The sequence below is a fragment of the Leguminivora glycinivorella genome, chromosome 10, assembly GCF_023078275.1.
Source record: "Leguminivora glycinivorella isolate SPB_JAAS2020 chromosome 10, LegGlyc_1.1, whole genome shotgun sequence".
NCBI lineage: Eukaryota > Metazoa > Arthropoda > Insecta > Lepidoptera > Tortricidae > Leguminivora > Leguminivora glycinivorella.
Window position 1 is genome coordinate 12,657,866 of NC_062980.1, and position 16,464 is coordinate 12,674,329.

At 36.2% G+C, this 16,464-nt stretch overlaps 1 protein-coding gene across 2 annotated transcripts in view; it reads left to right on the top strand.

The window, feature by feature from the left end:
- The window catches only part of LOC125230045 (serine/arginine repetitive matrix protein 1), a 176,546-nt gene that overhangs the window by 151,294 nt on the left and 8,788 nt on the right, over positions 1 to 16,464 (top strand). For both annotated transcript variants that reach the window (XM_048135027.1, XM_048135026.1), the window contains exons 9-10: positions 831 to 981; positions 1,091 to 1,177. In XM_048135027.1, coding sequence (XP_047990984.1) covers positions 831 to 981; positions 1,091 to 1,177 — 238 coding nt within the window. The remainder of the gene's footprint in view (positions 1 to 830; positions 982 to 1,090; positions 1,178 to 16,464) is intronic.

The window sequence follows — 16,464 nt, forward strand, 5'->3', positions numbered from 1 at the left end:
TTCGATTATGACAAATAAGTTTTCTGCCAAATTAACATTCGGCGAAAATCGATTGTGATAAGTCTGTTATGCGAAAATCGTTTCGGACAATTAAAGTTATGCCAAATAGAGGGAACCCCTAATCCCCACTACACTAAAATTGAGAGAGGAAGTTTGTATGGAGCATTCGCCTTTTTCGAATTTAACGCCTATACCCGCGGACAAAAGCTAGTAAAACAATATAGGACTATATAATCAATTAATGCATCTTTCAATTAAATATTCGAAATTATAATTAGACTGAAATTGTATTAATCTTAATTTAATTGCTGTTAAGTAATTTTATTGATGAACGCGTAATATTTATAATATTATTAATAAAATGTCTATGTCTAGGTACCTAAAGCCTAAAGAGAAATATATGACTACTAGCATTTGCCCGCGGCCTCGCTCGCGTTAGAAAGATACAAAAAGTAGCCTATGTCACTCTCCATCCCTTCAACTATCTCCACTTAAAAATTCACGTCAATTCGTCGCTCCGTTTTGCCGTGAAAGACGGACAAACAAACAGACACACACACTTTCCCAGCGCTGTTATTCTGACAGTGACAGTTCAGTTTAGTATGAAGAAAATAGTTCTCATGAAATTCCGCAACAAGGCGCTTAGTCATATATTTCTGGTCAAGCTTTACTTAAAATTCGTTACAGAGAAACCGCCGTGCAGTTTCTAAGCAATATATTATGGTATTTTCACTGTCAAGTCAACTATACATATTTTACGCCCAGAAAACACATGTGACGATTATTTCGTCATTATTAACCAACTTCTTTTAATGTGACAATTTTTACAGGCACGATCGCTGGCAAGCGACGCTAGCCTGGTAGATGAGAAAGGGGGCACGGAGCGAAGGAAACGGGTAGACCAGGAGCGGAGCACCGACTTCATGGCGGGAGGCAGGAGGGTAGCTACACACGTGCACTCTAGAACTCGCACCGAAGAAGGTAAAACAATACTCATAATACATTAAATTTTGTGACAAAAACAAGACAATAAAAGCAATATGTAATATAAATCCATACAATGGTTTCAATTATATTTTTTTATTTGCAGCGGAGCGAGAAGGACAACCAAACATGGATGACGATTGGGACAGTTTATCAGTGCGAATGCGACGCCAGCGCCGTCTCCGACAAGCCGGTAAGTTAGGACACATCTAGTTTGGCTACTCGATAACAGATGGCGTAGCTACCTCCACGGTTAACTTGTTACTACGGTGTGATCATAGAGGGCACTGTTCAGGCAAGACAGTGAGATTGTAGTAGTTAGTAGCGTATGTCATAGATGGCGCATTTATATAAAATCATTTAATTTTAATAAAGTGAAAGACAAAATAAAAATAAACTAGTAATAATAATTTATGTATATCCACTGTTATTAAGTATGGTCATGTTTTTAAATAAAATAGTCTTCTAAAAGTGCATACCTACTTTAATAGTATGTACCTATCTCGAGTCGAAAAAAAACTCTTCCAAAAAAAAATTTGCACGTTCCGCTAAATTACTTAAATTACTGCCGTGGGTGGGACTAGAACTATCGGCTAAATAACAAACTTACTCACGTTATTTAGCCGATAAAGTACCTACTACGAATTATCTACTCGTACTTATAAAGTTAACTCACACAGGGCCTACCTAGATTTAAATCGACTTAATTTTCGCATAAATTCTGATAAACGACGGATATTTACTTACAAGGCTACAATAATAAGTCACATAACATATTAATAGACTTGACCGAGACACGACAAAACCTTAAACAGTTAATTACAGGTTGCTATTTCTTTATAGATTCAAAATGTCGTATGTATATTTGATTCCTGAGTAGTATATGACATTTTAAGCTTAATATTGGCGAGTGGTCCCCGAGTTATAAACCAAAGTTGTCGACTGCCTTAAATGGCTTATGGCACAAAACATGATTAGAAGTCATTAAGCGTGGGTATCGGATATACGATATACAGGGTAGGACGTTCGTATTTCGCTTTACTGTAGACATAGATGTAGCCTAGTTTAACTTTTATTATAACATTGTAACCTTTTTAGGGTTTTAAATATATTTACCAATTTTCATAATGAAAGACGTAGGTATGTACGTACACTTTACGGCTATTAAGGTATCCAGTCCGTTTTCACATTATCCGATCCGATATCGGATGTTGGAATGATTTCAATGGAGAAAATCCAAGATGGCACCTGTAATGTATGGGATATCGGTTCGACATCCGATATCGGATCGGATAATGTGCAAATGCATCTTCTGGGCAAGCTCACTCCATCGTAGGCTCTCCTTTGAGCACTTACAGCTTTGAGATTTTCAAATATGTGTTGGCTGATGAGAATCCCTTAAAATGTACTTTCTGGCTTATTTTCACAAACTCAAAATCTAGTCTCGATTCATTCTGGTTTTAGTTGTCTATGTTGCACTATAAATTAAAATTGATTAAAAAAATATATCGCTCAGCCAATATATTTATAGTAAACTAGCTTTTGCCCGCGGCTTCGCTCGCGTTAGAAAGAGACAAAAAGTAGCCTATGTCACTCTCCATCCCTTCAACTATCTCCACTTAAAAAATCACGTCAATTCGTCGCTCCATTTTGCTGTGAAAGACGGACAAACAAACAGACACACACACTTTCCCATTTATAATATTAGTATGGATTAGTATGGATACCTAGGTAGATATTAAATCAGAACTACATGTACGGATGTCCATTTTCATTACTCTAAGATCCTTGGAAGATGGTTAAATTAGTTACCTTAGATTTCAATTTCAATTTCAATTTCAATGATTTATTTGCAGAAAAAGGGTTAGTATAGGCACAGATCAAATAATACTAGTACAGATACCTAATCCCATACTAAAAATGGGCGCCGTCCTAAGTATTCTAGACCTGTAGGCTAAATTTAATCCACACTCAAAGAGCTAGATGGCGCCAGTAGCCACGCGTGGCCAACAAAACTCTTTTCAGTATCCTACGTCGAAATAGTCATCAAACTGCAACATCTTGCGACATCTGTTTTAGCTTTCACGCACTAAACCTATAACGTCACATGGACGTTTAAAGTCGAACATTACTAGATGGCGTTGCCGTGCGGCTTGTATGTGTGGTGTGCTCGCCGCGTACGTATAATATACTCGCTCTGTCCGCAACACATGCAAGCGGAATTGAATGAATGAGATCCGCGGCGCTCCACCCCGCGCCCCACGCCCCGCGCCCCGCGACCACGGCGCCGGCGACCTTGAGTTGAGAGGCCCCAGCCCCCGACCAAAGGATGCATTGATTTGTTAAAATTTAAAGCACTCGAAAGCAGGCGCGTAGTTAATTAGAATTATGGAAATGAATATTATTATGTAAGAAATACATAAGTATAATAGTAAATAAAATAAGTATAATGATGTGGCGACAGGTGTATTTATATAATTATATTTGTACAATAATAATGTTTTAAAATGCTGTTGCGCTTCGCGCGACGCAAGTGTGGCGTCGCGTCGAGGTCTCGGCCCACTCCGCCGCAGATCGGCGACCGAGCGCGCATTCGTGTGCGTTCGGAAATCCTAGCCAGTCAGCAATCGTCGCGTCTCATACTTCCATATCGATAAGTTGATTTCGCATGCATCGCATCGGTCGTGCATGTGGCAAATGTCGGAAGGATTTCAAAGGCAAAAATCAAAGATGGCGGCTTCAATGTATGGGATATCAGTCCTACATCCGATATCGGATCGGATAATGTGAAAACGCACTAACGGTTAATGCTTAGGCCGTTTTCACATTATCCGATCCGATATCGAGTGTCAGATCGACATCCTACATCCGATAAACGCTTCCGATAGTGTCGGATGTAGGTCCGATAAAAAGCATTGTTCCAAATCAATGAAGTATGATTTTGTATCAAAAAGTATTTAAAAAATGTTTTATATTTAATAATTATAAGCACTATATTCCAAATATTATATTGTAAAATTAAAATAACGGCATAAAAAATACTCAAGAGTGTCAGGCAAAATAAATAATTTTACATTCAATTATATCTACTAAAAGATGATAAAACTAGTATCCGCAATTCGGACCGATGCATTACAAACTTTTTTTTTTCAATGGAAATTGTTCAACTAATTTGAATTTCGATCATTGGCAGCTGTTTAATAGACGACATTTTTGTCACGCACACTACTACAAACGTATACCTACATTATTAACGCACACAAACAAATATTATCGGCCGACAGCTGAATATTCTACGAACACGCGAGCGGGAGCGAGGCTGCCGCCATTTTGGTGACGCATTCATAGACTAAAAAGTTAACCGCGCAGATGTGCCATTTTCATTGTTCCTACTAATGTGTTTCACCTCTAATAGATTTGCGAAATATATTTATTTCAATTTGGAAAATTATTAGGTAACTACTTACTACTTTATGAATTATGTTACTATAATATAAAAAAACCGGCCAAGAGCGTGTCGGGCCACGCTCAGTGTAGGGTTCCGTAGTTTTCCGTATTTTTCTCAAAAACTACTGAACCTATCAAGTTCAAAACAATTTTCCTAGAAAGTCTTTATAAAGTTCTACTTTTGTGATTTTTTTCATATTTTTTAAACATACGGTTCAAAAGTTAGAGGGGGGGACGCACTTTTTTTTCCTTTAGGAGCGATTATTTCCGAAATTACTAATATTATCAAAAAACCATCTTAGTAAACCCTTATTCATTTTTAAATACCTATCCAACAATATATCACACGTTGGGGTTGGAATGAAAAAAAATATCAGTCCCCACTTTACATGTAGGGGGGGTACCCTAATAAAACATTTTTTTCCATTTTTTATTTTTGCACTTTGTCGGCGTGATTGAAATATATATTGGTACCAAATTTCAGCTTTCTAGTGCTAACGGTTACTGAGATTATCCGCGGACGGACGGACGGACGGACGGACGGACGGACGGACGGACAGACAGACATGGCGAAACTATAAGGGTTCCTAGTTGACTACGGAACCCTAAAAAAAGTTAATTTGTTTTTTGATTGTTAATAGTTATTGAGTAAAATTGTATTTTTAGCACGCTCACTTTTTGCTGTTTTCTTTGGCCTGGTCATGAAAAAAGAGAACAATGGATACGCTTTGTCCAAAAAAACTGACCGCACTATATATATATATATTATTATATATAAGTATATATTTGTATTTTAAAGAAGAAAATAAATCTTCAAGAAAAGAGCGTACACCCATCTTAAAGGCCGGCAACGCACCTCCAACACCCCTGGTGTTTCGGGTGTCCATGGGCGGCAGTGATCGCTTACTTTGTATTTTTTAAGTTGTAAATAAATAAATAATTTTGACAGGCGGAATATAATAATGTGTCACATCTGATGGTGGACTTACTACTCTACGCGTAAATTACCGCTTCGCGCACTCCGCGCATTTGTCAGCTTGTGCAGAGTTTCCGTCTGGCAACGTCGCCTATAGTACGTAGTACATATATCTCAATGAACGGAACGCACACAATCTCACCGTTTCGTTGGCAGTATACTGTAGATAGTGGCAGCTCCATCTAGTGACAATATGCAATAAAATTTAGGTAGCTCGATACTGTCGCGCGCAGGTTGTTCACGTTGTTGCGTCATAGTCAGTAGCAATATATTACGTGATATTATTTCTTTAAAAAATTCTAAAATAATGCATTAAATTTGTGTTGTCATCGATGTTTGTATTTAATTTATAATGTACTTAATTTATGACGCTTCAAATACCTTTAAATCTATTTGATAAAAAAATAATAATCGTCAATCGTGACACTTGGCGCCATCTATGATTTCTATTTGGAAATAATTTTGCACTGTTCCGGATGAGACCCCATGGTATAGGTCTTAAAATTAAGTTAATAATTGTTCCACCTTTATCCGCTATCTCAAGACAGCATGCAAATGTATAACTTATTCCTAAAACTATACATGTATCGGTATATTTAACACACGTTCATTATAATATATACAATTTGTACACAACAGAATAATTTTATGAGAAGAAAAATAATAATAAAGCTAATATATTTTGTAAAAAAAAAAAAAAAGGATATATATATTCAATACAGTGATGTCATCATGTTCTTGTAGTTTAGGAATTCTTTAATGCTGTAAAAACAATGGTCTTGTAGCCAAATCTTAAGGTCATTATAAAATTCTTTGCCTTCCAGATTCCTTATTTCTACTGGGAGATTATTATAAACGAAAATACACATATTATATGCATTTCGTTTGTAAATTTCAGTTTTACAACGTGGCTGGTCTAAGAGATCTTTGTAAGGGGCCCTCAAGTTACCTGCGAAAACATCAGTCCTTTTATTAAAATATCCTGGATTTTTCCTTACAAACATACACAATTTTAAAATATACATACAGGCTAATGGAAGTATGTTAAGATCTTTAAAAAGAGGCTTACAGCTACATCTAAACCAGGCATTTTTAATTGCACGTATGCATCTTTTTTGAATTTTGAAAACTCTTTCTACGTTAACAGAGTTGCCCCATAGAATTAAGCCATAATTGAGGACAGAGGAAACATAGCTGTGGTAGGCCAAGAGTGCTGCTTTAAAAGATACACACTGCCTTAGCTTTCGTAAAGCAAAAACAAACCGATCAAGCCTACAGCAAATATAATCAATATGACTCTTCCAGTCAAGAAAGGAATCCATATTAATTCCCAGAAACATTGCTTTTTTGGTTTCCATAAGTCCAGTGTTATTCATGGTAATGTTTAACTGTGTAGGATTTGACCTGGATGAGTGAAATTGCATAAATTGAGTCTTAGATAAATTAATTACAAGATTATTATTATTTATCCAATTATTCATGTCAGTTAGAGCCTTATTAATATCAGATTCATAATTATATACATTCTCATTATCATTTTTAATTATTATTGTTGTATCATCAGCAAATAGAATAGATTTTTGATTCATGGCTTTCGGTAGGTCATTAATAAATAATAGAAATAGTAGTGGACCCAAATTACTACCTTGAGGTACTCCTGAGACAACCGTGCGGAATGACGAACGAAACGCTTTTTTGTGAATTTGGTTATCCGCCTCTTCTAGTCGTGTAATCTCAGTGCATTGCTTTCTATTCGACAAATATGATTTAATCCAATCATTCGCTAGTCCCCTTACGCCATAGGCATTAAGTTTGTCCAATAGCTTTGAATGCTCCACAAGATCAAATGCTTTGGTCATGTCAAGGAATATTGACATAACCGGAGACTTGCTATTTACTGCTTCAGTCACATATTTAATGAAGTCAAAACATGCTAGTTCTGTATTCCTATCCACTCTAAAACCATATTGATCAGGATGTAGGATATTATATTTCGTCAAAAAATTACTCAATCTCACATAATAGGCCTTTTCAACTACTTTTGATAAAATTGGTACTATAGTTATTGGCCTGTAGTTACCTGGATCATCACGTTCACCTTTTTTAAACAGCGGCTTTATAATAGACAATTTTAGCTGTTCAGGGAAATGCGCCTGACTAAAAGATAAATTTATAATATGTGCTAGTGAATGACACAGAAAACTTCCAGCTTCCTTTATTCTATTTTCTATTACATAGTTACATAGGTACCTACAGATCGACCTAATCACAGATATATGAAATAGTATTTAATCCTCTGAGGACCTAATAAAAGCGTGTTAAAAAAGCCGATTGATTGACAAGATAAAAATTAATTAAGTACCTAACACTAATTTGCAATTCTTAACATCTAAAACTAATTCAATTCAATAACTTAGCTACTTTATTACTAAACGTGATAGACGAGTACTTAATAAAGGTCCGTGCTAAGTGCCACTCCGTATAGGCGGTTAATTTTACAAGTGATTAGTGGGATCGGGACGTCGGTAATCTATTGCGGGCATACGACATTTAACCTCCCCGATATCCGAATTCATTGTAATGTAGTTAACGAGACTAGGGCCTGAAACGTGATGCTCATTTCTATTGAACAGTCTGCTCCAATAGTATAAGTATTATAAGTGCGGAAGAGAGGAAATTCATGGACGTGTCATGAACGTGATCGGAGGGAGGGTTTTAAAATGTAACGTGAGTCACGACTTCATTGCGTGTTTATTTGAACTACAGTACAGTTGCAAATTAAAGGATATATGAATATATCGGGAAAGGAACACTTATTTAGAGATAGATTATCACTTGAACTTCGTCGTGATTAAATAGAACATGCCATAAAATCGTGACTCATGTTACTCTTGACGCGGATTGACCTGATTCCCTCTTCGCACGTCTATCGTTTGACGTTTTATAAGTACAAAGTTACACGGTGTGACACGAGGAACCTGAATGATTTTAACGAACTGAGGAGAAAAGTAGGAAAAAATGTTACATAAGTAGGCTATTTTTTATTGACATCCCTATTGATTGAACTAGTACTTTGCTTTTTCCTATTTAAAATCAATAGGACTAAACGTCTTCTGATCATAATTATATTTAGAATTTTATAACAGACCCATCAAATCTGTAGCTAAGCTTTTCACACATGACCGCCTAAAATCGAACCATGTATTTCATTCAATTCCAAATTGGTCATTCAATTCCAAATACGTCAAATTCACGCTTAAGGTCAAAACAAATATGAAAAATCACTTTTAAAGTGTCACCGATAGCTTTTTGCGTGCCCAAATTAGTACACCTTAAAAGAATTTGCTTCAACATTAGGTTTTACTCAGCTTACCATTATGTTAATAGGCTTCGATTAGTATAGTTGTTGACCTTGGATGGTGGATTGTATCCAAGAATGTAAATTGGACGATAATCTTAAACAATCATCATCCTCCTTGCGTTATCCCGGCATTTTGCCACGGTTCATGGGAGCCTGGGGTCCGCTTTGACAATCTTAAACAATCAGCGATAAGCTTATAGACCATTAATAAAATTATGTTATGTAAATGTTACTAATCAGTTATACTTGATTTGTTAAAACATGTTCAATTAATAACTGCTTCATTAAAAGGCCTGATAAGTAAAAAAATACGTAAGTAATGCTGATGCCTTTTTATATTTCAATAAGACATTACTCTACATTATACATACATACATTATACATACAATTACTTAAAGCTGAAAATCATCTTAAGAAAATGTAATTAATGAAATAAGACACGTAGAGCTTTAAATTTCGGACTTTGTAATATATGATGTGAATGTGATAAAAATATATAGGTACCGGTGTTGTGTGATCGAGGTGATTTGTAACTATGGTCATTGTAAGTACGTAAAAATGTACTGACTATACTTCGCATAACTTTTGCCGGATTTTCATTGATTTTGCGGATGATAGTTCCTTTGGACATCTATTATTTAGAATGCAAGCGCCATATACCATTACATACATAAATAACAAATTAGCGGATACCACGCCACTGTGCATTGACAGTCCAAACTATTGCTAAATCGGTAGGTACTTAAAAACGCATCGATAGGTTACCTAATATGCAACTACCGCCGACGTAATAAAATGACTGTTCTATCCTGGCCCAAGTTTCTATATCTCACAGAGCAAACAATAATCTAATTACACACGTGTGTGTGTGTAGGCGAGAGGCTGGCAACCTGTCACTGCAATGTCACAGTTTCGTTTTCTTTCAGCCCCTTATTTGCCAAGAGTGGCACTGAAACTTGAGAAGTTTCATGTGCTCTGCTTACCCCTTCATGGGATACAGGCGTGATAGTATGTATGTATGTATGTACACGTGTTCTACCGTGGCCATCTTAAATATCGGAGCGCCCGATGTACTCATAAATATTTACACGCCTCGCCTTGCCAATAGAGGTGTGTCCAGATGTTTCTGAGCACCTATACTGCTCCGATATATCTGATGGCAACTGTACGTCTCGCATACTTATATTCGCCGACCAACCGTGTCCGTCCGATATCCGACTCCTGCGCCGCACCGGTAATCATTGGTCGACCGGAACATGGTCAATGATCAAGATGTACCAACTATATGGTCAGTTAAATAGTTATTTTTACTTGTCGTATTATGGAAAATTGTCGTGGAAAATTTTTGCCCGAAATGTAGTTATCTGACTGATAGAGACTTAGAGATCCCAACAACTAACTTAAATTTGTAACTTAATTTTGAGCAAAATATAATTCGTAGATTTATATACTTCTTTATATTTTACGAATACCTACAGTGATTTTAGCATCTATTATGTATATAGTTTGACCAGTGATTACTCAAAGAGTACCTACATGAATGTCTGCCAAGTTACACCAATGTGACAGAACTGGCTTTCCTCAAACACGGTTAAGCCACAAATAGATTATAAAATCACTGTATTCAACCAAAAGTTTACAGAAATCAAACAGTTACAAGTCTCGACTATCCTTGAATATATATTATATTCTTAACAAGGAAACTAGAAAAAACGCCCTTGCCAATATTTGAACTCAATATCCCCAACTTCATAGGAAAGGTCTCATCAACTAGGCTATAATTGCCCTAAATTCCGTTTGTACAATACAAACTCACGTTACTTTTTACTCGGACGTCCTATCCGGAAAGACTTCTTTGAACAGCGGCTTGCCAGTTCATTGCAGTGTCTATACAAAGTGCACATTGTGCGTTTGTCTGTCGGAAGGCTAATAGGTTTAAAATAGTTTAAATAAGTAACCTTCGGTCTGAAGGTAAGTACGGGCAAGGATTATTTATACATATAGGATTTGCAATCTCCATACTAAGAAACGTATCTCATTTTTTAGCGCCACTATTATTTACTATCATAACTACACTGATGATGCCTACATTTTTTCTCCAAATTGACGTGATAACATGATATTGAAAATTGAAATAAAGAACCATGTCATTTGTTCTTATAACAAATAAAAACACGCAAAAATATTTGGGAAAAATATGATTTTGGCCACTTCCAGGCTGCGAAACAGCGCCATCTAGTTTTAAGCCTAAAAGGCCCATACATTTTAGGGGTACGCTTTTTTGTGTGGGCTTTGTCTGTCCCATGTTATATGGTCCTTGGTGCGGGTAATTTTAGTACTCAGTCAATCACGTAATTCATGTTACAATGTAGGTACCTATATTGCAGTTTGAGTACTTAGTTCCATTTTTTGCTTGCAAACAGTTTGAAATAATAACTACTTATTCTTTAAAAATTAAAACATATTTACCATTTTTATATCAGTGACTTTTAATAGTTATTTGTTTTACAAGGGGGCAAAGTTGTTGTTTAACCGCACGTGCCAATATTGATACCCGAGCAAGCGAAAGATTCCAATATTGAACCGCGAGCGTAGCGAGTGGTTCAAAAAGTGGAATCTTGAGCGTTGCGAGGGTATCAAGGCACGGAGGTTAAATAAACTTTGCCACCGAGTGAAACAAAAACTTTTCACCACACCAACACGAACAATATACTGACTCTAAAACATCAAACTAAATCAAATCCATCAATCTATTCGATATTTATGATTCAAAATCATTGTTGGTAAATTCTACCAGCCAGCTAAAGACATCAAGTTAAAATTTGTATGAAATTACTTTGCACTCTTGTGGATAAAATGCAATTTTGTTATCTGCTTTCGAATAGCAAAGTAAGCCTTTATTAGTTGGTGTGGTGAAAAACTCTTTGATATGATTATGATATTCCATAAAACTTGCTTTTCAACGTGCAATTCTATAATTATCCGTACTATAGTAGTAGTAGTAGTAGTAATCACTTTATTGTGTACAACAGTTTATATACAATTTGTAGGAATAGAGATACAAAGGCGAGCTTATTCCTATAAGGGATCTCTTCCTACTACTTTCTTACTACTACTATTACTACTACTACTATATATTCATACTACTACTACTATATCTCTCTTACTACTACTACTATATATATATACTATACTAAAATATTATAAATGGGAAAGTGTGTGTGTCTGTTTGTCCGTCTGTCACGGCAAAACGGAGCGACCAATTGACGTGATTTTTTAAGTGATAGTTTCAATTATATAACAATCAATTGACCCTAATTGCTTAACTCAAATTTCTTTAGAACCTGGAAAAGATTTTAAATGTCATTAAAACATTAAATTAAAAGACCTTAGCAGTTGGAAACAATGAATTATTTTTATTTATTTTATTAAAACATAGTTTTTCCAGTTGGAGGTTTTTTTGGTTATTTGTACCTATCTAATAGTTACAAACCCATGCAATATCTTCGACAGCATAATTTAGCATGGACTAATTGATATAAAAAAAAATGCTACAAGAATGTATAAGGTCCAGCGGGGCAAATCTCGACTGGGTGGCATTTGTAACTGATAATTTTTTTCCCATTATTACACTATCTAGACACGCGGCAGCGTGTCAGTAGGTACTCCCTGGCACGACCACACTATATTTAATGAGATTTTAAATTTCTGTTACAGTACAAATTCACGAAAAAAAATGTACTTTTTTGTACTTACCTTTTAAAAAAAATACCCTCATGGTTTCGGAGTTTTGACATGGGGTGTGGTCGTGCTAGATAGGTGGTACTTCCTGGCACGACCACACTATATTTAATGATTTTTTTAATTTCTGTAGTGGTACAAATTCACGAAAAAAAATGTACTTTTCTGTACTTACCTTTTTATAAAAAGTACCCTCATGGTTTCGGAGTTTCGACATGGGTTGTGGTCGTACTAGATAGGTACTCCTGGCACGACCGCACTAAGTTTTTGAAGTAATTTACATAGTACAATTTCAAAACACTTGTTTAGTATTCATTTGACCATCAAATTAAACATAAATATAGTGTGGTCGTGCCAGGAAGTACCACCTATCTAGCACGACCACACCCCATGTCAAAACTCCGAAACCATGAGGGTATTTTTTTTAAAAGGTAAGTACAAAAAAGTACATTTTTTTTCGTGAATTTGTACTGCAACAGAAATTTAAAATCTCATTAAATATAGTGTGGTCGTGCCAGGGAGTACCTACCTAGCACGACCCCGGGCCCTATGTCGAAACTCCAAAATCATAAGGGTACATTTTTTTTAAACGCCAGTACAAAAAAGTACATTTTTTTTCGTGAATTTGTACCGCATCAGAATTAATAAAATCATCCGTGGTCGTGCTGTATAGTATCACACTTCATAATGCGCATTGTAATATGCCTACTTGAAAAATAAATATTTCATTTTCATTTTACACGAATCATTTGGAGCCACCTTTGACCCCCTCATAACTCAAAAACTATTTTACATAAACGTGTCAAATTTGCGTCATTATTATCAGATATATATATATATATATATATAAACTACATAAACTCTAACCCAGTTCCAGATGACCTAGAATGTTCAAATTTGGCATGAAGATAGGTAATTGTTTCATACATTTCGACTGTCATGATATGATGATACCGCTCATTTCTATGGAACAGCCAAATTCTTTTTCGCGATTTCGGCATTAGTCCCACATTAAAAGTATTTTATGTTGTTATAAATAAATTTCAGGACTGACCATTGAACTTGGCACCCATTTAGATATCATTTATTTTTTCGTTGAAGTGAACAACCAAGGCATATAGCATATTATTGAACTTGAAATGAGAGCTCATTTGCAATAATATGCTATATGCTATGTTTTTCACTGAAAAAATAAATGATTGATCTAAATGGGTGCCAAGTTCATCCACTGAACACGCCTACAACAAAAAAAAAAGATGAACATTGTAAAACATGGAAAAAGTGGACCAGTTACATTTGAAATCCCCCCCCCCCCCGAAAGATTTTTTCCCGCTGTTTCATACATTTCGACTAAATGATACCGCTCATTTCTATGGAACAGCGAAATTTTTTTTCGCGATTTCGGCATTGGTCCCATTGGTTGAGGTATATGTAACCAGCTAACTACTCGTAGTAAGTTACTGAGACAGGTGCCATGAGATTTTGACGTTTTATAAAATGTTACCTGATAGCGTAAATATCATAAAACAGTAACTATTAATATTATTGTCATTTCCCGTCACGTTTATGCTATAGAATAACGTATTCTAACACTCCAATTTATAGTAGAGGCTATACATTTAATAGGTAGGTATAAGGCTAACGACTTACCCCGTTATTCATAAACGTACTTTAAAGTTATCAAGCTGATAAAGTTCGTTGGTCCCTTTCTATCACACTAATACGTCGGAAAGGGACAAACGAACTTTATCGGCTAGATAACTTTAGTGAACGTTTATGAATAAGGGGGTTAGTGTTTAGTAAATCCTGCCCTTTACATTTAGCTCGCTCAACGATATACTGATTCGCAATTGTTTCTTCGACAATTCAATCAATTAACAAGACAAAGCCATGCTATTAGCTTTCCCTCTGGTTCCATGTTGTTTAGTTTTGACGATATCTACGGCTTGATGTAGTAGCCTATAAGTAGAATTTCAGGGAATAAACTTTAATTATTTTAACGATACGCCACTTGTAAGTTATCGAATTCAAAAGTTTTAGTTTTATTTTTAATTTTGGTAGGTACAATAATTAGAAAATAATGTTCAAAGGAGCATATTACGCCCCAATTTCTTTTAAAAACATTGAAAATCGAATAGGTAGGTAATTTATTTAAGATTAGACTGACTGAGGCTTGAAACGGTTTGATGTTATAATATTGCTATTGAATGTCACATTATTAATAGATACAATGATTGAAGTATTTACCGCCTCTTGTCTCCGTGAACGCAAGCGCATCCTATTAAGGCAATGTTACATATTCCGACCTTGCTGACAGTTTCCGTCCGACTAAAGCAGTATAACTTGATTGATTGCTACCTTGTATGATGAATAGCGAGTTTTGCATGCGACAGAGGCGTTAAAATACCGAAATGCTAATGGTAGTTACGAGTAGGCATTGCTTGAAGAATGCATATGCTTATGCTGCTGCATTATGTAAGCATTTGTTTACACGGTCGGCTAGTATGAATTCGATTGTATGCCGTTTGGTTTGGCGAATGCACCTGCAAGCACAAATTGCTCGCTCTAAGGGACCGGCCACATCAGAGCGTCGCGTGTCTCGGGGCGCGCAACGGACGTCCGCGCCACGCCACCTGTGTAATTCAAAAAACGTCTCCTCAGTACATTTTGTATAGGAAGGACGTAAGACGCGCCCCAGGTGGCGTGGCGGCGGCGTGGCGCGCGCCGCGCCGCTTGGCGGCGCGTCTTACGTCCTTCCTATACAAAATGTACTGAGGAGACGTTTTTTGAATTACACTCAGGTGGCGTGCGCGGACGTCCGTTGCGCGTCCCGAGACACGCGACGTTTAAGTGGGAACGATGGCTTAGAGTTGGTCAAAGGCGCTTCTAGGTGCATCGCGATTTATATAAGTATGTGTAATTGTGTATTTCTTATGTATTATACTAAGTTCACAATATAGATTATTGTAACCTACAATTCACACGTTCACATATACAGGGTGTTTGGCACATGACCCGACAACATTTTTGGGAGGTTTGTGGTGTCGTTTCCTTCCTCTTCGTCTTTGAAATCTCGGTCTTAGGAGCCACGGTCCTGGAGATACGAAATGATTTTTTGAATCATCCAATCTGATTCGAAGCCCATGTTTTTGACGGGTCATGTGCCAAACATCCTGTATTCAGTATTAATAATAGACAAAATTATTAATCGATATTGACGTATTCTTTTGCATATTTTTGTGTTATTAACTAGCGTAGTTAATGTTTCCGAATATTCGTTTAAATTTTAAACACAGCGCAACTTTATTTCTCTTTAATTGAAATGAAAAAGCCCGCCCGTCGACCATAAATCAAATGCAAATATGGCGGACGCATGGCTTTAAAAGTGTTTAACTTTTATTCTCCATTTAAACGAGATTCTACTTTCATTGTTAATTAGTCAACCAAATTCGATAGTCGGTTTATCTACTCCCGTACTTTTGTCATTTACAGAGTCGTGCAAAGATATTTAAAGTCCTATCTACCTTAATGTCAAGACAATAGTCTATTCCGTAAAAAGCATTTGTACATTTTTGTACATAAATACACGCAGAGGCAGGGGCAGTTTCATACTCGTGGCATCTTTCTTTACTCACATCACTCACCCATCCACGCCACTCGCCTTTTTTGATCTCTCTAAAATAACGATTGCATAAAATACTATTATCTATGGTCAGTTCAGTGAGCAAAACTGTCCTTTTCGCGTTGTGCGGAAGAATGTGTGCAGGAATCCGTTGTAACGGGTGGCACAAACGAGACCTGACAACAGTAGCTTTTTGCTAACACACGTCTGACACGTCCACTAGAATTCAGTTTCAAAATGTTTACTAGAATGCGAAAGAAAGGAAATGCTGGTAAAAGTTTTATTTAGGTCCGCAGTACATAAAAATAAAACTATGTAATACAACATTTGAGA